Source organism: Macaca fascicularis, chromosome 15, assembly GCF_037993035.2.
Source record: "Macaca fascicularis isolate 582-1 chromosome 15, T2T-MFA8v1.1".
NCBI lineage: Eukaryota > Metazoa > Chordata > Mammalia > Primates > Cercopithecidae > Macaca > Macaca fascicularis.
This window is the reverse complement of record NC_088389.1, coordinates 48,269,304-48,294,217: the sequence shown is the minus strand read 5'-3', so window position 1 is coordinate 48,294,217 and position 24,914 is coordinate 48,269,304. Positions and strand designations below refer to the sequence as shown.

At 43.8% G+C, this 24,914-nt stretch overlaps 1 protein-coding gene across 32 annotated transcripts in view; it reads left to right on the top strand.

Annotated features, from left to right (window-relative positions):
- Nucleotides 1-24,914, top strand: part of PALM2AKAP2 (PALM2 and AKAP2 fusion) — a 523,331-nt gene that overhangs the window by 182,231 nt on the left and 316,186 nt on the right. For 8 of the 32 annotated variants that reach the window (XM_074016836.1, XM_074016840.1, XM_074016834.1 and 5 more), the window contains exon 3: nucleotides 15,722-15,768. The exons of the other annotated variants lie outside the window; for them this stretch is intronic. In XM_074016836.1, coding sequence (XP_073872937.1) covers nucleotides 15,742-15,768 — 27 coding nt within the window. In that variant the 5' untranslated portion in view covers nucleotides 15,722-15,741. The remainder of the gene's footprint in view (nucleotides 1-15,721; nucleotides 15,769-24,914) is intronic. 32 annotated transcript variants of the gene reach the window in all.

The following is a 24,914-nucleotide window of genomic DNA, read 5'->3' as shown; positions in this document are numbered from 1 at the left end:
GGCAGTTTGTGGCTGGAGATACAGAAGAACCTTCTCCCAATCAGGCTGCCCCCCTATGTTCAAGCTGTCTGCCTTGCAGAGAGCTGACTCTCCCTGTCACTGTGGGAAATCCGAGGGGTCTCAGAAAACATCTACAGAACGGAGATACTGGCCCATTTCCTAACAGGATTGTTTGTTTGTGTGGGGGTGGGGGGAGTAAAAACAAGTTTGAGTGCTACATACAAATGAGTATTTTTTTGCACTGTGATCTTAACAAAGAGAAAGAAGTATTTTGCTCCAGTTTGTATATTCTTTCAAAGCCTTTGAACACGCTTTATTTTTTTAGACAGGATCTCACTCTGGCACCCAGGCTGGGGTGCAGTGGTGTGATCACAGCTCACTGCAGCCTCAGCGCCCCGCCCCCCCAAGGTCAGGTGATCCTCCTGCCTCAGACTCCTGAGTATCTGGGACTACAGGCACGCAAAACCATGCCTGGCTGATTTTTGTATTTTTGTAGAGATAGGGTCTCACTGTGTTACCCAGGCTGATCTCAAGCTCCTAGGCTCAAGTGATCCTCCCGCCTCCACCTTGCAAAGCCTTAGGATTACAGGTGTGAGCCACCGCACCTAGCTGAAGCACACTTTTTAGTGTGTCTGCCACAAGAGTTTCCAAGGCCACTAGCTGGCAGAAGGATAAGGTAGGAATGTAAATGACATGCCCCTCTCTTCATGAAAACAATGTCAGTTGTTCCTCCCAGTCCCCACCTTAATAGTTTCTGAACTTCTTCCTCCCTTCCTTCACTTATTTATCCTTTCTGCTCCCTATTAGACTGCTAGGGGTGGGGACAGGAGTGATGTCTGGTCACCACTGCCTCTGTGACCATAACCTCTGATACTGTCATTTCTTCTTTCCAAAGTCTTGGCTATCGTTCGAGGAGCTGAGAGAATAGGATAGCTCTGCTCTCACAGAGCATACTAGCAAATACCCTGTGTGAGGCCCTAATGACATATTTGGTCCTTTCCATCTTTGGGGCTGTAATATTCCCTACAGATGGACCCTTTGGTTAAGTCTCCTTCATTGCTTTTAGTTTTCATCAATCTCTGGTTGGTTTTCAGAACTACTAAACGGAGCCATTAGGTCATTCAAAAACAGGCAGATGTATGTATGTATGTTTGTGAGCCATAATAGGGATCCAGAAATATTTACAGAATTTTCATCTATTAAGAGATTTAACAGCTGTGTCTGCCATGTAGTTACTTTAAAATGGAAAATACAAGGTCAGATCTCTTGGGGATACTGTTTTGTTTTTCTTTTCTTATGATTGCTGTTAACGATGTCATGTTTAAGCAAGGAAAGAAGGTTTTGATATTCCTCTAAGAGTTGCCAGCCTGTGGAGGAGTTGTGCTCCAAGATGATCGATAGCTTAGAATTTAAATGTAAAAGTGTTTACCTTCTTAGGCCAGTCATCTGATCAACATGTAATGTAGCTGAATTAGTACACATTTCCAAAGAATTTACAAAACAAGACACCTTGCAAAACTAGCTGTCAAATAAAACAGAACTCTAAAATTGTATTTAAAATACAGTTTTATTTTGTATCATGAATATTGTTGGTACTTGGGGAAAAACATGTTTAGTCAGACACTAAAGGGGCAGCTGAAGTGCTTGATGGTGATTCTCAAAGGGATTCTTGGACCCCTCAAGAGTTTTAGAAGATAATTATGCTAGTACTTTACTATGTATAATTATACTGGAAAATACATTTTTGATACGTTATAATTACTTCTGTTTATGATTTAGGTAGTTTTTGCCTTGCAAAAGGGCGGTAGGGAAACAAAGTTTACTTAAATAATCGGAAGAAAAGGGGGAATGAGGAGAAGCTAATGAAGATGTGAATATTTGTGGGGAAAATTGCCTGTAAGTGTGAATAGGGTGGGAATGGAGAGTGGGCGTGTCTGGCAGCACCTCTTCTTATGCTTATCTTCTTACTGAGGTGATTGAAGTTGAGAACACATAGTCCTTCACTTCTTTTGTAAATGGACATAATTGATTCAACACAGCATGATTGCATTCTAGTGTAGCAATTCTCAAAATACTGCCTTCTCAAAGACATGGTTCTCCTGATTTATTATGAAATGAGATAAAAATATAAGTCCTTGGTTTAATTAGTGACGAACAAGCCCATAAAATACTAGTTTTTTACTTTTGCTAGAGTAATCTCCTACGTGAGTTATTAAGGGCCTTTCTGAACTCAAGTTACTGTGTCACCATAGACTCTAATTAGTCTAAGGACTCTAATTAGTTCTACTAAAAAGTCTCACTGCTATTCACTGACAAAGCTCCTAAAATGTGGCATGCATGTAGACAGTTGTAGTTTTCAAAAAAGAAAGAAGTAGGTGGAGCATAGGATGCCCAAAGTGGGCAATGATCAAAGACTCTTGAGAGTCATCAGTCTAGGAAAGTTATTCTCAACGCTGGCTGGGCATCAGAATTGTCTGTAGTGCTTCTAAGAATTATGAGTTGTGGCCAGGCACGGTGGCTCACGCCTGTAATCCCAGTGCTTTGGGAGGCCAAGGCAAGTGGATTACAAGAAGCTCGAGACCAGCCTGCCCAATATGGTGAAACCCCATCTCTACTCAAAATACAAAAATTAGCCAGGCATGGTGGGGTGTGCCTGTAGTCCCAGCTACTCAGGAGGCTGAGGCAGAAGAATTGCTTGAACCCTGGAGGCAGAGGTTGCAGTGAGCTGAGATTGCACCAATGCACTCCAGCCTGGGTGATAGAATAAGACTGTGTCTCAAAAAAAAAAAAAAAAAAATTATGAGTTGCTAGACTGCATGATGACCTACTGAATGATAATCCATTCTGTCCCCAGTAGACTTTTCCTTTATCTCATTGACTAGCACTCATTCACAGATCCACTCAAGACAGTCACGGACAAAAGGAAACAGGATTGTGAGGATTTAGCCCCATGGGACTAGAGTGCTGCTACTGAAAAAAACCACCATAACTATATTTCAGCTTTACAGTGTGTAAAACTTCAGTTTAAAAACAAAAGGGAAAAAAGGTCTCTGCCTTCAAATATATGCTATTCATTCAAAAAGCAAACATTGTAAGAAATAACTGGATAATTAATCCATAAACGGCAAGAGAAGTAGAGCCAGTCTTTACTGAGTACCTGCCTACCTGTGTGCCGTGTGCTGAGTACTTTATATATGTCACTTCCTTTAATCCTCATTTTAATCTTCAGAGGTCAGTAATATCACTGGCATTCTACAGATTAAAATACCGTAGTTGAGGGAATTTAGGGGATTTGAATTGCATTACCTCTCTGGAATGGGGTGAGACAGAAGAGGTGTCCTTCTCTCAGGCATCTAGGTTTGTTTCTTTGGCAAGTGTGTGTGTGTGTGTATGTTTTCATGTATGTGGCAGCTTACCAGGCTATCTCCCAATTAATAAGGAGATATATCATCCTCATTCCAGTTTTTCAAATGTGACTTGACCAAAATGCATTCTATTCCTATTCTTTGAGTTTATATGCCAGAAATGGAGTGGGTATGTGTGTCTTCTCAGGACTAATCTATGCATGAAACTCTTCGAATCAGCACAATATTGTACAACCTAGTTGTGTTCTGTTTGTCAAGTGTCGGTCAATGATTTATTGACAATGCAAACAAGTGGTCTGTTCATGTGAGTTCATGATGATTTGTGAGTAACAGCATGCTTCCTGCCCATCTGCTCTCTCATTTTAAGTGTGCTCTGTAATGTAAAAATGATAGTCGTACAATAATTCTTTTGGGGTAGATCTGTACCACTATCCAGAGATATTTGTTTGACTTTTACTATTATTTTACAAAATGGAAATTTATTTCACAAAGAAGATGAGTTCATTGCACTTTGGCTTTTTGTAAGAGAAAGTGAGTGTTGTGACACTGAGATGAATAAATGAGTTCGTGTTTTCTGATCCCATGGAAAGGAAAGAATACAATATCAGCACATGGATCTCATAATGAAAGGAGAGTAAAGTGAGTCTTCAGAAACAGACTTAAAATAATCTCAATTCTTTGTAATTAGAAAATGGATCTTGAAAGGGCCTTGCCAAAAGGCAATGATGTGATGTTGGGGTATAGAGCTTTTTTGTTAGTGGACTCTTTTATCACAGAATGTGAGGTGAGGCAGAAGAAATATGATTCATGTTATAGGGCTTTAGTTATTGATTACGTAGGAGTTTGCTTTCTCCAGCTCTTGTTCATAGCTGCTAACTGGCATTTAGAGGAAATATTGTTTACTTATTTAAATAATTTTTTAAGATAGTGAAAATTCTGTATGTTTGGTTAAATTAAACTTGGTTGTTTGCGTAGGCTATCTCTTCCTGAGCTGCCCACCTCACTTCTCTATGGGTCAGGGAAGCACATACCCTGTGGAATCACCCCCCTGTAAAACCCCCTGGCAACCTCTTCTAAGAATTCATCCTTTGCATTCCATCCAAGTGTGTCTTGTTATATCCATAGCATTTAGTGCATTTATTGTTTCCTCTCCTGCTTTCCTCTACTAGATTGGGAGAGCCTTAAGGACTAGAGAGTGACTTATTTATCTTTGTTTCCCCAGCACCTTGGAGCAAAGAACCCAGCACATAGTAGGTGCTTGTGGTGAATGTAATTCAGGGTATCTTAGGACTATCCTGCTCATTGTGAATAGAGGATAAAAACAGGTTTCTAAGTTCTCCATCTGCCACAAAATTCTGGGAAGAAAAAGTATGAATTATTCCTTTCTGCACACACAGAAGTCTTCCATTGTGCAATTTTCCATCTAGTCTGCTGTCTTTTCTTTCTCTTCTTTATCAGGGCTACACATCCTCTGTCCCGGCCAGAGCATCATTTGAGGCATGCTTATGCAATTCTTGTTGTTTTCAATTAAGGTTCAGGATTGAGATTACCAGCGTGGCTTGGTAACCCTGTTCACTTTTTAAAAAATCAGTCAATCCTTCATTTTTATGAAAAGATGCAATACAAAATAACCTTGATTTAGAATTTAATGAGACTGACATTTGACCTGAGTTCAGTTAGGCAGACAAATGAAAAATGCAGACAAAATTGAGAGAAGGAAAATAATTACCTACTTAAATAGTGTGGGTGATTCTCCATCCTTATGCCCCAGGAGAATATGAAGTGGGAGATGCATGAATTACCTGAAATCTCTTTTAGCCTCTGTTTATGATATTAGCCTTTCAAGATGCAGGTATGTTTTTTATGCCTTGTGGTCCCTAACCACAAGCGAGCTTTCTTTATCTGATGGTCAAAAGAAGTGGTGACCCAATCCATAGTAGGAGAAGAATGTGCCTGCGTGGACTCTGTGTGAGACAGTGTTGTTGGATACTTTATGAACACTTTAAGGGATTCTCATGAGTAATTTTGATTATAGATGATTTTTACTTTATGCATTGACTAGGAACCAAATGCGACTTTCTTAGAGAGACACAAAATTCATCGTCCAAATAGACCATAAGGTCAGCAGGCTTTGTAAACATGTTTTGTATGTGCCTAGGGGTTGAGAGCAGGGGCAGGAGAGGGTCTGATCAGTTCACCAAACCAGGGGCTGGTGCTGATGTTTGATCAACAAAACACATCTAGGCCTAGGGCTCTGATCTAGGTCCAACTGCCAACATAGGTTGAGTAAAGCGTTTTCATACCTGCCTTTCCTACTTCAGATAGAGAGAGGAGGAAAAAAAAAACCCTTTGAGGAAAAAAAGAAAGAATAATATTAGCCCAAGCAGTGGTTCTATTCACTTAAGGAGAATGGAGTATGTTTATTTAATTTTAACTGAAAAGTCTTGGCCAAGATTTCTAAGCCTGGTTTGGGATAACAGAATGAATGGCCTTGGAGGAGAGGGAGGAGAAAGAGGATGTCTGGTTTTAGTGTCTGCTTTATGGTGTGTGCTGTGTTTAATCCTCGTAACAATCCTAAGTGGAAGGAAGACCTCCCCACATTACCAGTGATGCAGCAGAAGCCCAGGTGTTACTGAAGTTCATGCAGTCAGCATTGACGAAGTCTACACTAGAATCCAGGCCTGACCCAACCCAAAGTCTGTATTTTTTCCCTCTGCAGTCTCTTAAAATTGGCAAAAGGTAAACTTTCATGTGACCCTAGATTTGATTGGAGCAGCAGATTTAGGGGTCATGCAACAGGAGAATGAGTGGATTGTAAGTCTTTTGAGTCTGCAGATCTTTGGGGAGAAAACCCAATTCTGTTGAAGTAGGAGCTGTTCAATTGGAGGTGAGATTTTTAGTAGGGGTTTCTAATGTATTCTTTTTTTTTCCCCATTGATGGTTGTTAATACTTCCCCTACACACACACATACACACACACACACACACACACATATATATAAATAGGGCACGTTTTTCTCTCATGTAAGGGCTGCTCTCCCTTATCCCTCCCACTTACAGCAATGTGTGCCTCTCTGTAGCTGAAGGTTGCCTTGTATTAGGACAACTGACTGATGAGTACTCCCCACCAGGGTCCAGAGAGTGTGCTTCATTCACCTTTCAGCCTCTCACTGTTCTAGCACAGGGGAGATAAAGATGTTGATGGTTTGGGGTGCTTTTTGACAAATAACATAGGCAAACACTTGACACCCCTAGGCTACCACCTGTCCTGTTGTGTGGATACATATTCAGTGAAGCCAGATAAGTTTTACAAATCACAATGAATACATCCTTAGCAGAGCCAGTTGCCTGCGGGAGGTTACTGAATCTTCTGGTTGTCGTTTTCAGGTCTTTAGACACTGGGCTCCTTTCTGGACCACCCCCAAACTAGTGACAGATGCAGTCAGAGTAACAGAATAAGGAAGTCTAAAATCACGCAAGCCTCTTAGTTCTTGATAATTGACATGTCCAGCATTTCTTGATCATTAGTGGAAAATACTAAACTTTACAGTGCGTAAAATAATCAATTCATTCCTCTGATGGGCCAAATATTTAAGTCAGTATGGAACTCTATCTTTCTGATTGCTGCATTAGAAAAGGTTCTTTGTGTTTATTTTGTTTCTTAGTAGAAAAAACAATCTAAAAGATTCTCATTTTAAGTGACTTGAGCCATCATTTAAATTTTAAAAGCCAATTATTTTGAAGCAGTAGAGCCTTACGAATTCTAAAGTCACACACTGGAAGCCAAACTATCCAGAGTATAAATATTTCCTTTTGAGGGGGATACTGACAGGTTCTTCTATTTCATTCCAATTCCAGTTCCTGCCCTCCACTCACAGACAGGGAGGCAAGGGGAAGGCTCACTAATTGGCAAGGCTGAACAAGCATAAAGGATTCAGTGTATAAAGAATCAAGCTCTGATCCTCTCAAGAGGTCACATGCAGAGTGTCTGTGTGCTGGACAGCTTTGGCTGTACACATCAGAAGTGTTCCAGGCTTGAGGTTTTTGGCAAGTCTCGCTGCCTACGTTCAAGTCCTGGCTCAGTCGCTTACTAGTGTGTGAACATAGCTGAGCTATATAATGTTTCTGAGCCTCAGTTTCACTGTCTGTAAAATGGGGATGACAACAACTGTACCCACCTCACAAGGATACTGTGTCGTGAGGTGTCAACGAGCCACTTGTGTCAGAACATAGTACAGTGCTGGGCTCACACTAAGCATTCCATTCATGTCAGCTACTAGCTCTTTAGAACTTTTCGACTTTGGTCCCTAGGGCTACATTAACCCCTCTTTCTTGCCAGACAATAATCTGAGGTTGATAGCTGCTTTCAGAAGAAACAGTGTTTGAAAGTTAAGAAAAATATATCTAGAAATCTAATTTCTAATTTCATTGTCGTGCCTTAACAGGCATTTTAACCCAGATGCCTTAAAAGACTTTTACAAAATGCAAATTTCTGATCCAGAAAACTTCTCAGCCATAGTGCCAAAGAACATTACCAGCCCCAATTCCCTTTATCCCAACAAAACCACTCCCCAGTCACAAATTATCTGACACAATTTCATTGGGGTTCTCCAATTGGCAAGAGTTTGTTTAAAATGCAAACCTCTGAGCGCCACCCTTAGGCCAGTGGGGCCTAGGACTGTGCATTGAACACTTCTGGCGCTAACTCGGGTGCCAGTGGTTGCACTTGGACATATACTACTCTAGGCCTTTGGGCTCCTTTTGTCCCAGCAGCACCTGCTGTCCTCAAGACAGGGGCTCTCTTGTTTTCCTCATGCGAGAGCCGTTGCCCAGCTAGTCCATCCCATTGAAGGCAAACTCTGACTCACCTTTTAAGATGTGGTTCTCTGGCCGGGCACGGTGGCTCACACCTGTAATCCCAGCACTTTGAGAGGCCAAGGCGGGTGGATCATGAAGTCAGGAATTTGAGACCAGCCTGACCAACATGGTGAAACCCTGTCTCTACTAAAAATACAAAAATTAGCCGGGTGTGGTGGTGTGCACCTGTAATCTCAGCTACTCAGGAAGCTGAAGCAGGAGAATTGCTTGAACCTGGGAGGCAGAAGTTGCAGCAAGCCGAGCTCACGCCACTGCACTCCAGCCTGGGTGACAGAGTGAGACTCCGTCTCATATAAAAAAAAAAAAAAGAAAAAAGAAAAAAGAAAAAAAAACCATGAAGTTCCCAACCATGTGCTGTGTAGAGATCACCATGGTGGCCCTGCAGTGTACAAAGGTGAATTGGCCATCGTGCGTGTTGGCATGAAGCTCCCAGTCCAGCTAAGAATACCTTTCAAGGCCAAGCTGGCTCCAACATCCTGTTTCCTAAGGCCCAGTCAGTGGTCCCAGCTTCTGGTCTGTGGGCTCACCTAGTTTAAAGATCCCCTTGAGCCTCAAAGGATGTTCCAAGCATGCTTCAGTTGGGGAATTATTGGCCAACATGGTGGGACAGTTGTTCACTGGGTGGGACTGCCCTACACAGTACAACGTACTTAGCATGTCTGCCCTCCCAACGCTGAGTACCAAAGGTGCTCCAGAGTCATTGTGACAATCAAGAAAAGTAATGATTGCCACATGTTTCTGAATACCCCCGACCTCTGTGGGATAATACTGCCCCAAGTTGAGAGCCTCTGTCCAGTTTAGGTCTTTCTCCTCCGTCCATGCCTCTGCTACCTCCTTAAGGGACCAGTTCCCTCCAAGGGGGATGCTTTCTTAGAAATGTCATTTGTTGGCCGGGCACAGTGGCTCACACCTATAATCCCAGCACTTCAGGAGGCCAAGGTGGGCAGATCACTTGAGGTCAGAAGTTCGAGACCAGCCTGACCAACATAGTGAAATCTCGTCTCTACTAAAAGTATAAAAATTAGCAGGGTGTGGTGGCATGCACCTGTAATCCCAGCTACTTGGCAGGCTGAGGCACGAGAATCGCTTGCACCAGGGAGGCGGAGGTTCCAGTGAGCCAAGATCGTGCCACTGCATTCCAGCCTGGGCGACAGAGCGAGACTCTATTTCAAACAAAACAAAACAAAAGAATGTCATTTGACAGTGTACAAAGTTTATATATTTTAATGTACAAATGAAGTTGACACGATATCAACCAAAGGGAAAGAAGGGCCATTTTGTAACAGGCAGAAACCAGTTGGGATTTAAGAAGCACTTTAATTACCCTTATTTTTTTTTCTATAAAGGAAAATACTTTTATTTCTTTCACTGATGTGCCGGTGACAGTCTTAGCTGGCTTGCCTTTGTAGGTAAATATGATGGCACTTCCCAATCAGCATGTATTGGGATGTGAAGCTGTGTGGAGTCTGAGGCTGACGTCTGGTAGTGTGAGGACCTTGAGGGGTTGCCTTGGAGAATAGAGGGTCCAGCCCAAGGCCCCGGCTTTCAGGGTTGGGGGTTGAGATGAATTTGTCACAGCCCTGCCTGAGCTCACCACACTGGAAAGTCAAGCAGAGGCAACAACTTCTGTTTGCTAAGTGTTACCACGTGCTAGGCACTGTGTTGAGTATTGTGAAGGACCTCTTAAATCCTCAGAACAACCGTTTCAGCATTTTACAGCTGCAAAAACTGAGTTTTAGCAAACATGGTCTTAGAGCCATGAGAATAGACCTGGTACTTAAATCCCAAATCTAGAGCCTGGACTCGTCCACAACACCATCCAGCTTCTCACCCATCTTTCGCTTAATTCCTCCCTTTTATTGTTTATTTTAGGATTCAGTTTGATTCCCCCAAATCTCAAAACTTTCAAGGATGGCAATACTTCTCACACAAACACACTTTCTACTGAATGCCAGGAGGGGTCTGCACTTAGATTCCTCAGCTGTCACAGTGCCATTGAGTCTGAGGGTGCCTGACTGCTTGGTTGTGGTCTTTTGACACCTGGCATTTGTGTTTAACGGCCCCAGTGGTTGAGAAGCGGAGGGGAGCCACACTGGCAGAGATGGAGGGAAAGAGGAGAGGGTGTAGGGAAAGAGGAGAGGGTGGAGAGATAGAGGGGAGGGTGGAGAGATAGAGGGGAGGGTGAGGGGAAAGAAGGGAGGGGGGAGAGTTGGAAGGGAGGGTGGGGAGATGGAGGGGAGGGTGGAGGAATAAAGGAGAGGGTGGAGAGAAAGAGAGAGGGTGGAGAGGAAGAAGAGAGGGTGGAGAGATAGAGGGGAGGGTGGGGGATGCAGAGGAGGGTAGAGGGAAAGAGGAGAGAGTGGAGGGATAGAGGGGAGGGTAGAGGGAAAGAGGGGTAGGTGGGGGAGGGTGGAGAGAAAGGAGAGGGTGGGGAATGGAGGGGAGGGAAAGAGGGGAGGGTGGAAGGATAGAGAGGAGGTTGGGGGGAAAGAGGGAAGGGTGAGGGGATGGAGGGGAGCGTGGAGAGATAGAGGGGTGGGTGGAAGGATGGAAGGGAGGGTGGAAGGGTAGAGGGGAGGATGGAGGGAAAGAGGGGAGGGTAGGGGGGGATGGAGGGGAAGTTGGAGGGATAGGGGGGAGGTGGGATAAAAAGAGGCCTGGAGCTGGTGTTAGGAGGCCAGGGTCTAAACCCCACTTGAAAACCTGCCTGCTGGATGACATGCACAGACTCTCTGGGCCTCAGTTTCCCATTCACATGTAAGATGGGGAGGCCTTCATCCACTTCCCTAAGAGGGTTGTTGTGACAATTCAGAGCAGTGTTAGAGTCCCAAGTGGGGTGAATGCCCCTGGGGAGTGTACAGGGCCATCCTTTGGAGTGTGAGTAGAAAGTCTTAGCATTTTTTATTTTTTACTCAACAAGAAATTAGGTTTTACAAATATTTGATGTAAGGATGGACCATGACATCCACAGTCAGCTGCATGTTCTGGGCATGTCCTCAAAGAAAGAAGGGACTTTGGAAACGGGAAGGGGTTGGGAGCTCTATCCTCATTCATTCCCTTTCAGCCTTTGTGATGCTTGATTGCAATTTGCCACTTCCGGTGAGGTGGGTACACAGAATACAGTATCCAGCTTAAACTCAACAAACCCTGTTTCAACAAACTGAAGAAGTGGCTTAAAAAGTTTTCATGAATTAAAAGCTAATTAAAATCTATAATGAACAATATCCACATAAACCAAAAAATGACAGAGTTAACACTTCACTGGGAAGAAATTCTTGTTGTCATCATTGTTGAATCGGCCCCAGTAAGATGTGGAAAAAAAAACAGACTAATGATATCTGACAAGAAGTTGGCCCCAGAAGTTCAGAATTATCAAGGTCAGGTGCAGTGGCTCATGCTTATAATCCCAGCTCTTTGGGAGGCCAGGGCAGGAGGATCACTTGAGGCCAGGAATTTGCGACCAGCCTGGGCAATATAGTGAGATTCCATCTCTACTAAAAATCAAACAATTAGCTGGACACTTGTAGTCTCAGCTACTCAGGAGGCTAAAGAGAATCACCTGAGCCCAGGACTTTGAGGCTGCAGTGAGCTATGATGGCACTACTGCACTCCAACCTGGGCCACAGAGTGAGACCCTGTCTCAAAAAAAAAAAAAAAAAAAAAAAAAAATGAAGACTTTTTGAATGAAAGATTTACATCTCCTCTCATTAATAGCACTACTGATTTTTATTTGATTTAGCACATTATTTCATTATGTTATTACAAATTATGTGATTTAAATGCCTATTTTGATACATATTCTATAATGTACACTTAGTTCAGTAGTACATGTGTATTGCTTGTATTTATCATGTGTGAATATATATACACACACATGGTATGTGCTCAAAATATTTTACAGATTAGAGGATGTGAAAAAAATTTGAAGACCACTCTGCATAATAAATGTGCGGAGGCTGGCCCATGAGACACGTTTCTCCCTGGAATAAAGTCGGTAGTGTGTGTTTGTGGACCTTGCTGATTAAAGGAGAGTGGCTGATTTGATTTCTGGAACAAGGTGCATCTCAAACTAGCTGGCAGCACTACCTAGGCCTGGCCCCATCCCAGCTGTTCACACCGAGTTCCAGACATTTGTAGGAGCCCGGACGAAGCCAGCTGGCTGCCTATCAGTGGCCTTCTCCTGTCAGCACTACACAGTTGTCACGGCTCACATCTAACCGCCAGACAGCCAAGAAGGAGATGCCAAGATTTACATCTGCAGTTCCTGACCTCCACAACCACACCCGATTCTTTGGTTGGTCCTAGACAAAAACAACAGTTTTGCAGATTTGGGGTCTCTTCCTCAAACTGGCTTTTGATTATTTATTTATTGGCAAACCTAAATGTGGGATATGATTGCCCTCCTGCAAATCAGAGCTGGTTGCTGTAGCTAACATTTACTGAGAGAGTAGCATACCCAGAGTTCAGCTAAGTGCTTTCTGGAATTATTTTATTTTCACAGCAACCACGTAGAGTAAGATCTGCCACTAGCACCACTTTACAGATAAGCAAATGGAGACTTAGAAAGGTTAAGTAATTTTACTAGAGAAACGTAAACTAAGGGTGAAAGTGAGAAATCTGAGAGTCTCATTGGTCTGACAGCTATATAAGGAACTGAAAGGATGTACCATTGCAAATCTTCAAAATAGAAATACCTCAAGTGCAATGCAGGACTCTGGATTCCATTCTGGAACAAAGAAAGACATTTGTGGGAAAAAAATAGTGCAACCCAGAGTCTTTAGATTAGTTAACAGTATTGTGTCAATGTTAATTTATTCATTTTGACAAATGCACCCTGGTTATGTAAGATGTTAGCATTATGGGAAGCTGGGTAACGGATAGATGGAGACTTTCTGCACTATGTCTGTAATGTTTTTGTAAATGTAAAATGATTCCAAAATAAAAGGTATATTTAAGAAACAGCAATGCCAAGCGTATGTGTGTGAGTACACATGTGCTTGCACATGTGCGTGTGTACAGTTGTGCATATGTAAGCCTTTGAAACCCATCCTGCCCCTTGCTGCACACCCCCTGCTGTTCTCTGTGTGCTACTCCACTCAAGCACCTGGGACTTACATGGATGTCAGCGAGAGGGAAGCCCACACAACTCACATGTGACATGCCCGCCGTGCTGTCATCATACCTCACCTGTGCTGTAGAACCCCTGGGTCACAGGTGGCAGTCTTGTCCCCCCATAACAAATGCTAGAAAATGATGTGTGTGTGTGTGTGTGTGTGTGTGTGTGTGTGTGTGTGCGCGCTGGTAGGGGGGTTTCAGGAAGTCATTCGTGAAGACACAGTGTAGCATCCAGAATAAAATAACCAATTTACACCTTAAACGCTCTTCTCCAGTAAGACCAGTACAGCCGCCTCTGCTTACCAAGTGCATTTGAGGAGTCCTCTGCTTTATCCATTCTTTATCCTCCTGAAAAGAGGCACTGACCTGAAAGGAAAGCTCAGGAGCTTCTGGGCCCAGACTTTTGCTTTGTTTCTCACCATGTGCTGTGTCAAAACTGAGAGAATATTTTGATCACCTTTTAGCTAAGAGCTATCTCCTGGGCAGTGGCTTAAGGCTGGAGTAAGGACATTTCACAGTTTAGGAGAGAGCAGTCACTCCCCCAAATGACTCTGAGGTGGCCACAAAGTGCTTGACTTGCAAAAAATTAATCCATTAACTAGATTCAGGGATTTTCAGGATTTATGGGCTAGGCTGTGCAAATATTACTGTGGTGCTTCTCAGTATAATTGCTAGAGGCCTCCAGTGAGCAGAGGAATTGTGTGTTCAGTCTGCCCTGGGTGACACTTACTGTGTAGTCCCAGGGAGAGAAAGAAAACCCACTCAATCAAATCCAGGAGGCTACAGAAATAATGTTTGTGGAGATCTCAGTGGGTATCTAATCTGTAACCTCAGGGGGAGAACTCTAGCTGGGCTCAGTCTTTGCTGGAAACAGAACTTACTGGGTGTGTGTGTGTTTACTCACTCATTCATTTATTTGTTTATTTACTGTGACAGGGTCTTGCTATGTTATCCAGGCTGTTTTTGAACTCCTGAGCTCAGGTGATCCTCCCACCTCATCCTCCCAAGTAGCTGAGATTACAGGTGCATGCTACCACACCCAGCCATCATTCATTTACTTATTAAGTGTCCACCATGCACCAGATGCCCAGGTTAAGCATAAAGGATATAGAGCAGGACAATAAAAAAGTCTCAGATTCAGAAAGAAGAGATGGATAAAAACCAGCAAACATCTAAAGTAGATAATGTCAGATTGTGATAAGCACAAATAAGCAGGGAATACATTGATGTGATAGAGAGGGCCGTGTGGGGGGCAGCATGATTCCTTTAGATTGGGCGGATCAGGGTGATGGCTTTTCAGTTGAGATTGGAAGAATGAGAAGGAGGAAGGAGGAAGAATTGGCAGCCGGATAGGACAGCAGTTCTTCTCTGTCTCCTCAATTCTTCTGATGTCCTGCACAGAAACCTGACGGGTAGAGTAGCAAAGGAGAAATCCAAGCTCAGGCTGGGAAAGAAGCTCATGGCACCAAGATTAGGGCTTGTGATAACAGGGACCTGCTTCAAGAGAAAGAGAGGTGGGGGCAGATTGGTCTCATGGCTGCCACCTACATAATTCTAAAAGGCTCCCAACGGGAGAACAGCCACCCTGGTAAGTGTCCAGCATCATACAAGGAGTCTCTGCCCATTGTGGCTCTTGCTCGAGCCCCTACACTTAACCCTCATCAAGCTTTGTGATTTAGGATTCAGGTGTTAGAACGGAGAAGGCACCAAGCCTACTGCCCCATATCACTGAAGCCTTTGCTTTGGGGGAAACAGAGCCAGGTACAAATACCAGTGCCACTCATTCTTCCCTCCATGCTCTGGACATTCAACCCATCTGAGCTTTAGTCTCTTCATCTGCAAAGTAAGGACCATGCAGTCTTCCTGGTGGTGTTGTAAGACTCAAATAGAATAACCAGACAGTTCCAGGTGCATATGGCACTCAGTGAGAATTCGCTCGCTTCATCCTCCCTCACCCCCTTCCTTCCTCTGGGAATAAAGAGTACACTAGTTGAAGAATATTCTTTTGCCTTCCTTCTTTAGCAGCTCCAATACCAGCCTAACAGCACAATGAGCAACAGATGTGCTTTTTTTGATGTTCGAAATTTGTAGTCTCTGTTGAATGTTGGCCAGGACAGCACTTCATCATTTGAACAATTTCCATTTTCCACAAGCTCTCTGTGATTGATGATCTAACCAGGCACATGGCATTCCAGTCTACCAGCAATGTGGCCAGTGGAGAGATGACTATGTCAGTAACACCTGTTTGTGGTAGACCAACAATGGCGCCCTAAAAGATATATCCACATCAAATCCCTAGAACCTATGTGTGTGACCTTATTTGGAAGAAGAGTTTTTTTGTTTTGTTTTGTTTTGTTTTGCAGATGCAATTAGGAATCTTGAGATGCAGAAAACATCCTGTGCTATCCAGGTGGGCCTTAAATGCAATGACTACTGTCTTCATAAGAGATGTATGGTGAGATCTGACAGATAGAAGGGGAGAAGGCAATGTGACCACCACTAGGTAGAGGTTAGAGGGATGCACCCCTAAGTCAAGGAATGCCAACAGCTGCCAGAAGCTTAAAGAGGAAAAGAATGAATTGTCCCCTAGAGCCTCCAAAGGGAGTGTGGTCCTGCTTTTGCCTTGGTTTTGGACTTCTGGCCTCCAGAACTGTGAGAGAATAAATATCTGTTGTTTTAAGCCAACCAGTTCATGGTCATGTATATAGCAGACCTAGAAATGAATACAGCCTACAAGCACCTTGCCCTACCTGGCTGTAGGTGACTTTTGGTGCCACCATTTTTGTCTCTTGTGGATAAACAGCAGGCTATATTCTTTTTATAAGTAAGTCCAGCTTTTACAAAAAAATTAATAGCCAGGATCATGGTTTTAGAACTCTTAGAATCCACTCCTCTCATCCTCTAGTTCTTTCTCCCACCCATTGGCTTATAAACTTGTTCCCATGAAATAAGTCAGATTAGTTGAGCTTGTAAATGTATCTTGAATAAATGTGTCAGGTGGGGTCACAAACATGCAGACACCTGCCTGTGAGTGTCACTGACCTGCACCCTGAAAGGCTCCCATATTGATGATACTTAATCCTCTGTGGCTCCTCTTCAGCCCTGGGAGCAGGGCAGTGCAGATTTTTGTTCAACCCCTTTTACAGATGTGCACACTGAGGTCCCAGTGTGTCCAGTGACTTGCCCAAGGTCATCAGCCCTTTCTGGTGGAGCTGGGACTCGAACCCAGTCCTCCTGCTCTCAGCTGTGGAAAATGGAGACAGCAGTTGCCCTGGAAGATGTTTCCTGTGCTGCGTGTTTGTGGTTGTCTGAGGATTTGTGAGACGTGCTGTTTTCTTGTGTCCCCTGTCCCTGTGACTTATCTTTGTGCCCACTCAGCCACCACCACTTCCAACACACACCCACACCTGTGGAGAGACTGCAGTCTCCTAGAGCTCGTGTCATGGCAGAGCTGAGGGTGGTAGTCAGTTCTTGGTGCTCTCTAGTAGGGCTCTGAACTGCAGCCTGGGCCCAGCCCATTCATTTATGTATTGTCTATAGCTGCTTCTCTGTAACAAGAATTGACAGAGACTGGGTGTGGTGGCTCACGCCTGTAATCCCAGCACTTTGGGAGACTGAGGCAGAAGGATCACTTGAGCCCAGGAATCTGAGATGAACCTGGGCAACATGATGACACCCCATCTCTACAAAAATAAAAAATAAATAAATAAATAAATAAATAAATAAATAAATAAATAAATAGTTGGGTGTCGTGATGGAGGCTGAGGTGGGAGGATTGCCTGAGCCTAGGGGGTCGAAGTTGCAGTGAGCTGTGATTGTGCCACTGTCTCAAAAAAAAAAAAAATTGACAGAACAAGTTGATTCAATTATAGACTTGAGTAGTTGTAACGGAGACTATAAAGCCTAAAATATTTATAGTGTAAACTTTGATAGGACAAGTCTGCCAGCTCCCACACTAGAGGTTAAAGATTACGAGGATTGACTCCATACAGAGGAGAGAATAGGAGAGGAAGGAGCAGGGATGGAAGAAAGGAGGGAGAAGGGGCAGAGAGAAAGAAAGAGGGAGGGGGTCACTCAGAGACTTCACAAAGTGTGTTATTTCTTAAAAAGTGTAATGCCCAGTATCTAGTGATTACCTGTGGCACTGTCAGTCTTCTGCCTGGGAACAGGAATCTTTCAAAGATCAAATGCAGGGCCTGGAGCCCCAGGACTCTGCATTGGCATTCATCAATAGGTTTTGAAGAAGGCAGATATCTCAAAACCAGCCTAAGCATAAGGCACCCAGCTGGTGATTTGAAGATAGGTATCTTCCCCATTACTAGTTGGCCTTGCTTTAAAAACTTTTGTTTCTTGGATAGCATTTTTCTTTCACAAGTTGGTTGGCTTTCACATGTCAAAAAACAAAATCAGGGCTGGGCGCAGTGGCTCACACCTGTAATCCCAGCAATTTGGGAGGTCAAGGTGGGCAGATCATCTGGGGTCAGGAGTTTGAGACCAGCCTGGCCAATGTGGTGAAACTCCGTCTCTACTAAAAAAAAAAAAAAATACAAAAATTAGCTGGGCATGGTGGTGTGCACCTGTAATCCCAGCTATTCAGGAGACCAAGGCAGGAGAATCGCTTGAACCTGGGAGGCGAAGGTTGCAGTGAACCGAGATTGTGCCACTGCACTCCAGCCTAGGTGACAAGAGTGAAACTCTGTCTCAAAAAACAAAACAAAAAAACAAAAAACAAAACAAAACAAAAAAACCCAAAAAACGGAAAGAGAGAAAGAGAGAAACACATACCATTGGCCGTATTTGTGATTTCTCATTCTTGCACTATTTTTTAAACTTTTCATTATATTAGACCTTTATCAGATATTAGCATTGGTTCTTTAGTTTTCTCCCTGATCAGGAACTTGCCCTGAAATAAATGCTGGTAAGATAATGGAAAGTTCCCAGGAGAGGGATAGAACAGGCATACCCCAGGGAGGCTGAGCCAGTACAGAGAGACCTATGGGTCTCACATGCCCTCATTAGAACTGATTCCCTCTTCTTGTCTCAGGTTGTTATCAGCCACTGAGCGAGACCAAATAGGGGATCTCATGAGGCTTTGGAGGTGGATGCAGGATCTGTTGCCTGTGATTCAAAGCTGGTGGAGGACTTAGTTAGGTCATGCTAATTGGTTTTCCTCAGCTCTCACCAGGTGTCATTCATGGAGGTTGCATAAAAGATACTCATTCTCAGGGATGAGCTTTTTCTTAAATATTATCTTTCTGAATTTTGAAATTTAGTGTAGCATTGAGGCATTTAAACACATTTTTGAAGCAAAAATTTATTTATCCTAGTTCAAAGCCAGATTTGGTTTGACCTGTCTTGCTGGCATTTTCTGTGGTTCTGAGATCCAACCCCCAACTTTGTCCCTTTTGACCTGGTTTATCACCCATGTCCTTGGGTTGAAAATAGTAGTCTAATCCTAAGAGAAGGGGCCTGAAAGGAAGGAAGGAGAAATCAGAGGTCAGCTGGTGAGGATGAGAAATACTGCAACAAGGGAGCAGCGTTGACCCTTGAGAGCTACATGCTAGGTAGGGTGAAGCTCTACCTGCCCTAGGTCAAAAATTTCATTGACCTGTGGTTAAAGCCCAGACTTTGAAGAGCAAAGAAGGCAAGGATTTAACTGCAAAAAATAGAAAAGTGGCTGACCCAGTGCTGAGGCTTTTAACAAAATTTACCAAATAGTTTATTTCAGACTGAGGAAGAAAGAGCTCAAACAAGCTTAAGCAGCAGCAAATACTATTAGCCTGGACCATGAGATTGCATGTGCCCTGCAGTGATTTTCCACCTTGGCTGACATTAAAAGTGCCTGGTGGTGGCTGGGCACGGTGGCTCACGCCTGTAATCCCAGCACTTTGGGAGGCCAAGGTGGGCGGATCACAAGGTCAGGAGATCGAGATCATCCTGGCGAACATGGTGAAACCCCATCTCTACTGAAAATACAAAAAATTAGCCAGGCATGGTGGCAGACGCCTGTAGTCCCAGCTACTCGGGAGGCTGAGGCAGGAGAATGGTGTGAACCCAGGAGGTGGAGCTTGCAGTGAGCCGAGATCGCGCCACTGCACTCCAGCCTGGGCAACAGAACAAGACTCCGTCTCAAAAACAGCAAAAAACAAAAATCAAAACCAAAAAAACCTACCTGGTGGTGTTTACAGCCTTGAGTGCCCAGACCAATAAGATCAAAATCTCTGAAGGTGGGGCCTGGGTTTAGTGCTTTTTAAATGATCCTCAGGTGATCTTAATGGTCTTCCAGGGTTGAGCACTGTGGGGAGAATTGAGATCAAGATGTGGAGGGATCCAGCTGGCCCATGCATGTTAAGAACTGGATGAGACGGGAAGCCAGACATTAGAAATAATGGGGTCAGGGCACTACTTACATGATATTAATAGCCAGAGGTCTTGAATCTTCCTCCAGTCTACAGCCAAGATAGGTATATATGTGGGGCCCAAAGGGAAGCAAAGTTCCACATTATTCTGAGCCAGTCTTGGTATGGACCCCCACCGCCTGCCTGCCATCCTTTCCTCTCCACGGCCGATCTCCAGTTATCTGGGCTTGGGTGAGACTGTCCTCTTTCCTGAACCACTGCCAACTCAAACCTGAGTCTGACTACTGCAGCTACATGGGAAGACAGACAATTCAAATGGGAGAAGTACCTGGGTAGCTTGCTGTGCTGTGGCACAGGTGGAAGAGGAAGACCCAGAGAACCACGCTCATGGGTCTGCCCATTTGAAGGAGGGACCAATCCACCTTTGTGTGCAGGGAATACCCCAGTATGAGCAACTCCTCTCGGGAGTCCTGAGAGTTCAAGGAGGAGGTTGGGGAAAGATAGAAACACAGAGTTCCCCTCTCTTAGATCCCTACAATAAAGCTAAATTTTACAAGGAATTTCTACCAACTATCAACATACCTGAAGTCTGTGTGGGACACCCTTGTCAGAAAATTCCTGTTCACCCAGACGGATCTGGAACATGGTAAAAGACTGGCAGAAAATTGGAGAGCATCTGGTCCATGGGCGGGAGCTCCTAATGAGAGGGAGGAGAATAGGAATGCATCTCACAGCATGGAGAGTGCTTCCCTCTTGGAGCTGGGCTGGTTTCTGCCATCTAAGAAGGTTCATGGAATGAGATAGGGCATAGTAGCTCCTCATTGCTTGCTCTGAGCAGGGCAATACTGATGGGCAGACCTGGAAGGGAAAACTGTCAAGGAGACTAGATGGAGGAGGGGAAGAGCCCAAAGTCCAGTAGGAACTTCCTGGGAACTCTAGAGGTGGCTAGAGTGGGCCATATGCTGCAGAGACATGAGTGCCCAGACCAATAATATAAAAATCTCTGAAGGTGAGACCTGGGCTTGGTGCTTTTTAATAATCCTCCAGTGATCTTAATGGTCTTCCAGGGTTGACCACTGTGGGGAGAATTGAGGTCAAGATGTGGAGGGATCCAACTGGCTCATGCATGTTAAGAACTGGATGAGACTGGAAGTCAGATTTTAGAAATAATGGGGTCAGGGCATCACTTACATGGTATTAATAGCCAGAAGTATTGAATCTTCCTCCAGACTACAGCCAAGAGAGATACACATATGGGGCCCAAAAGGAAGCAAAGTACCACACTGAAGCAAAGTACCACATTGAAGCAAAGTACCATGGAAGAACTGATCCCTACCTTTGATGCATGCTAAAGACCAACCTGCCTGCATGGAGATGAAGGCACACTTCTCCTGAACTTCACCATTATGACGACAGTCAAAGCCAGAGCGACAATGGTGATAATCACACCAGTAAATGAAGTTCCCCTACTCTCTTCTGACTCACTTCTAAGTAGCCTGGACCCTGGTGGTTAAGAAAAGTAAACCCCCAAAGCAGTCAGTCATTGTCGGTTTGCTAACTTGAGCATCCTGAAATTAAAGGACTAAGTACTTTAACTGGGTCACCTCTATTAGTGGGTAAAAATCTGTGTGGTCTTCATTCACTTCCTCAAAATGCTCCTATACATAGTGGCAAGCAACAGAACTAGCCACGAGGAGGCAACATGGAAACCACTGAAGTCAAGGTGTAATCCTACCTGGTTCCCCATCAGTAGGTAAGTGGTTATGAGTACAAACTCTGAAGCCAGATGATCAGCTTTTTTTTTTTTTTTTAATAATTAAAGAGAGAGGGTGGGTTCCAAGGTGGCCAAATAGGAACAGCTCTACTCCACAGCTCCCAGCGCGAGCGACACAGAAGATGGGTGATTTCTGCATTTCCAACTGAGGTACCAGGTTCATCTCATTGGGGCTTGTTGGACAGTGGGTGCAGTCCAAGGAGTGAGAGCCGAAGCAGGGCGGTACATCGCCTCCCCCGGGAAATGCAAGGAGTTGGGAAATACCCTTTCCTAGCCAAGGGAAGCCGTGACAGACAGTACCTGGAAAATTGGGACACTCTCACTCTAATACCGCACTTTTCCAAAGGTCTTAGCCAATGGCACACCAGGAGATTATACCCCGTGCTTGGTTCAGCGGGTCCCACGCCTATGGAGCCTCACTCACTGCTAGCACAGCAGTCTGAGATCGAACTGCAAGGTGGCAGCGAGGCTAGGGGAGGGGCGTCCACCATTGCTGAGGCTTGAGTAGGTAAACAAAGCAGCTGGGAAGCTCGAACTGGGTACAGCCCACTGCAGCTCAAGGAGGCCTGCCTGCCTCTGTAGACTCCACCTCTGGGGGCAGGGCATAGCTGAACAAAAGGCAGCAGAAACGTCTGCAGACTTAAACGTCCCTGTCTGACAGCTTTGAAGAGAGTAGTGGTTCTTCCACCACAGAGTTTGAGATCTGAGAACAGACAGATTGCCTCCTCAAGTAGGTCCCTGACCCCCGAGTAGCCTAACTGGGAGACACCTCTCCGTAGGGTCCAACTGACACTTCATACAGCCGGGTGCCCCTCTGAGATGAAGCTTCCAGAGGAAGGATCAGGCAGCAAAATTTGCCGTTCTGCAGTAGTGGCTATTCTGCAGCCTCTGCTGGTGATACCCAGGCAAACAGGGTCTGGAGTGGACCTCCAGCAAACTCCAACAGACCTGCAGCTGAGGGTCCTGACTGTTAGAAGGAAAACTAACAAACAGAAAGGACATCCACACCAAAACCCCATCTGTATGACACCATCATCCAAGACCAATGGTAGATAAAACCACAAAGATGGGGAGAAACCACAGGGGAAAAGCTGAAAATTCCAAAAATCAGAGTGCCTCTTCTCCTCCAAAGGAACGCAGCACCTTGCCAGCAATGGAGCAAAGTTGGATGGAGAATGACTTTGATGAGTTGAGAGAAGAAGTCTTCAGACGATTGGTAATAACAAACTTCTCTGAGTTAAAGAAGGATGTTTGAACCCATCACAAAGAAGCTAAAAACCTTGAAAAAAAGATTAGATGAATGGCTAACTAGAACAAACAGCATGGAGAAAACCTTAAATGACCCAATGGAGCTGAAAACCATGGCACGAGAACTATGTGACGCATGCACAAGCTTCAGTAGCTGATTCAATCAACTGGAAGAAAGGGTATCAGTGATTGAAGATCAAATTAATGAAATGAAGCAAGAAGAGAAGTTTAGAGAAAAAAAGAGTGAAAAGAAATGGATAAAGCCTCCAAGAAATATGGGACTATGTGAAAAAACCAAATCTACGTCTGATTGGTGTACCTGAAAGTGACGGGGAGAATGGACCAAGTTGGAAAACACTCTTCAGGATATCATCCAGGAGAACTTCCCCAACTAGCAAGGCAGGCCAACTTTCAAATTCAGGAAATATGGAGAATGCCTCTAAGATAAATGTTGAGAAGAGCAACTCCAAGACGCATAATTGTCAGATTCACCAAAGTTGAAATGAAGGAAAAAATATTAAGGGCAGCCAGAGAGAAAGGTAGGGTTATCCACAAAGGGAAGCCCATCAGACTAACAGCGGATTTCCTGGCAGAAACTCTATAAGCCAGAAGAGAGTGGGGGCCAATATTCAACATTCTTAAAGAAAAGAATTTTTAACCCAGAATTTCATATCCAACCAAAACTAAGCTTCATAAGTGAAGGAGAAATAAAATCCTTTACAGAGAAGCAAATGCTGAGAGATTTTGTCACCACCAGGCCTGCCTTACAAGAGGTCCTGGAGGAAGCACTAAACATGGAAAGAAACAGCTGGTACCAGACACTGCAAAAACATGCCAAATTGTAAAGACCATCGATGCTAGGAAGAAACTGCATCAACTAACGAGCAAAATAACCACCTAACATCATAATGACAGGATAAGATTCACACATAACAATATTAACCTTAAATGTAAATGGGTTAATTGCTCCAATTAAAAGACACAGACTGGCAAATTGGATACAGAGTCAAGACCCATCAGTGTGCTGTATTCAGGAGACCCATCTCACGTGCAGAGACACACATAGGCTCAAAATAAAGGGATGGAGGAAGATCTACCAAGCAAGTGGAAAACAAAAAAAAGCAGGGGTTGCAACCCTAGTCTCTGATAAAACAGACTTTAAACCAACAAAGATCAAAAGAGACAAAGAAGGTCATTACATAATGGTAAAGGGATCAATTCAACAAGAAGAGCTAACTATCCTAAATATATATGCACCCGATACAGGAGCACCCAGATTCATAAAGCAAGTCCTTAGACCTACAAAGAGACTTCGACTCCCACATAAATAATAATAATAAAAATAATAATAATAGGAGACTTTAACACCCCACTGTCAGTATCAGACAGATCAATGAGACAGAAAGTTAACAAGGATATCCAGGAATTGAACTCAGCTCTGCACCAAGCAGACCTAATGTTCATCTACAGAACTCTCCACCCAAAAACAACAGAATATACATTCTTTTCAGCACCACATCGCACTTATTCCAAAATTGACCACATAGTTGGAAGTAAAGCACTCCTCAGCAAATGTAAAAGAACAGAAATTATAACAAACTGTCTCTCAGACCACAGTGCAATCAAACTAGAATTCAGGATTAAGAAACTCACTCAGAACTGCTCAACTACATGGAAACTGAACAACTTGCTCCTGAATGACTACTGGGTACATAATAAAATGAAGGCAGAAATAAAGATGTTCTTTGAAACCAATGAGAACAAAGACACAACATACCAGAATCTCTGGGACACATTTAAAGCAGTATGTAGGGGAAAATTTATAGCACTAAATGCGCACAAGAGAAAGCAGGAAAGATGTAAAGTTGACCTCCTAACTTCACAATTTAAAGAACTACAGAAGCAAGAGCAAACACATTCAAAAGCTAGCAGAAGGCAAGAAATAACTAAGATCAGAGCATAACTGAGGGAGATAGAGACACAAAAAAAACCTTCAAAAAAATCAATGAATCCAGGAGCTGATTTTTTGAAAAGATCAAAAAAATTGATAGATTGCTAGCAAGACTAATAAAGAAGAAAAGAGAGAAGAATCAAATAGATGCAATAAAAAATGATAAAGGGGATATTACCACCAATCCCACAGAAATACAAACTACCATCAGAGAATACTGTAAA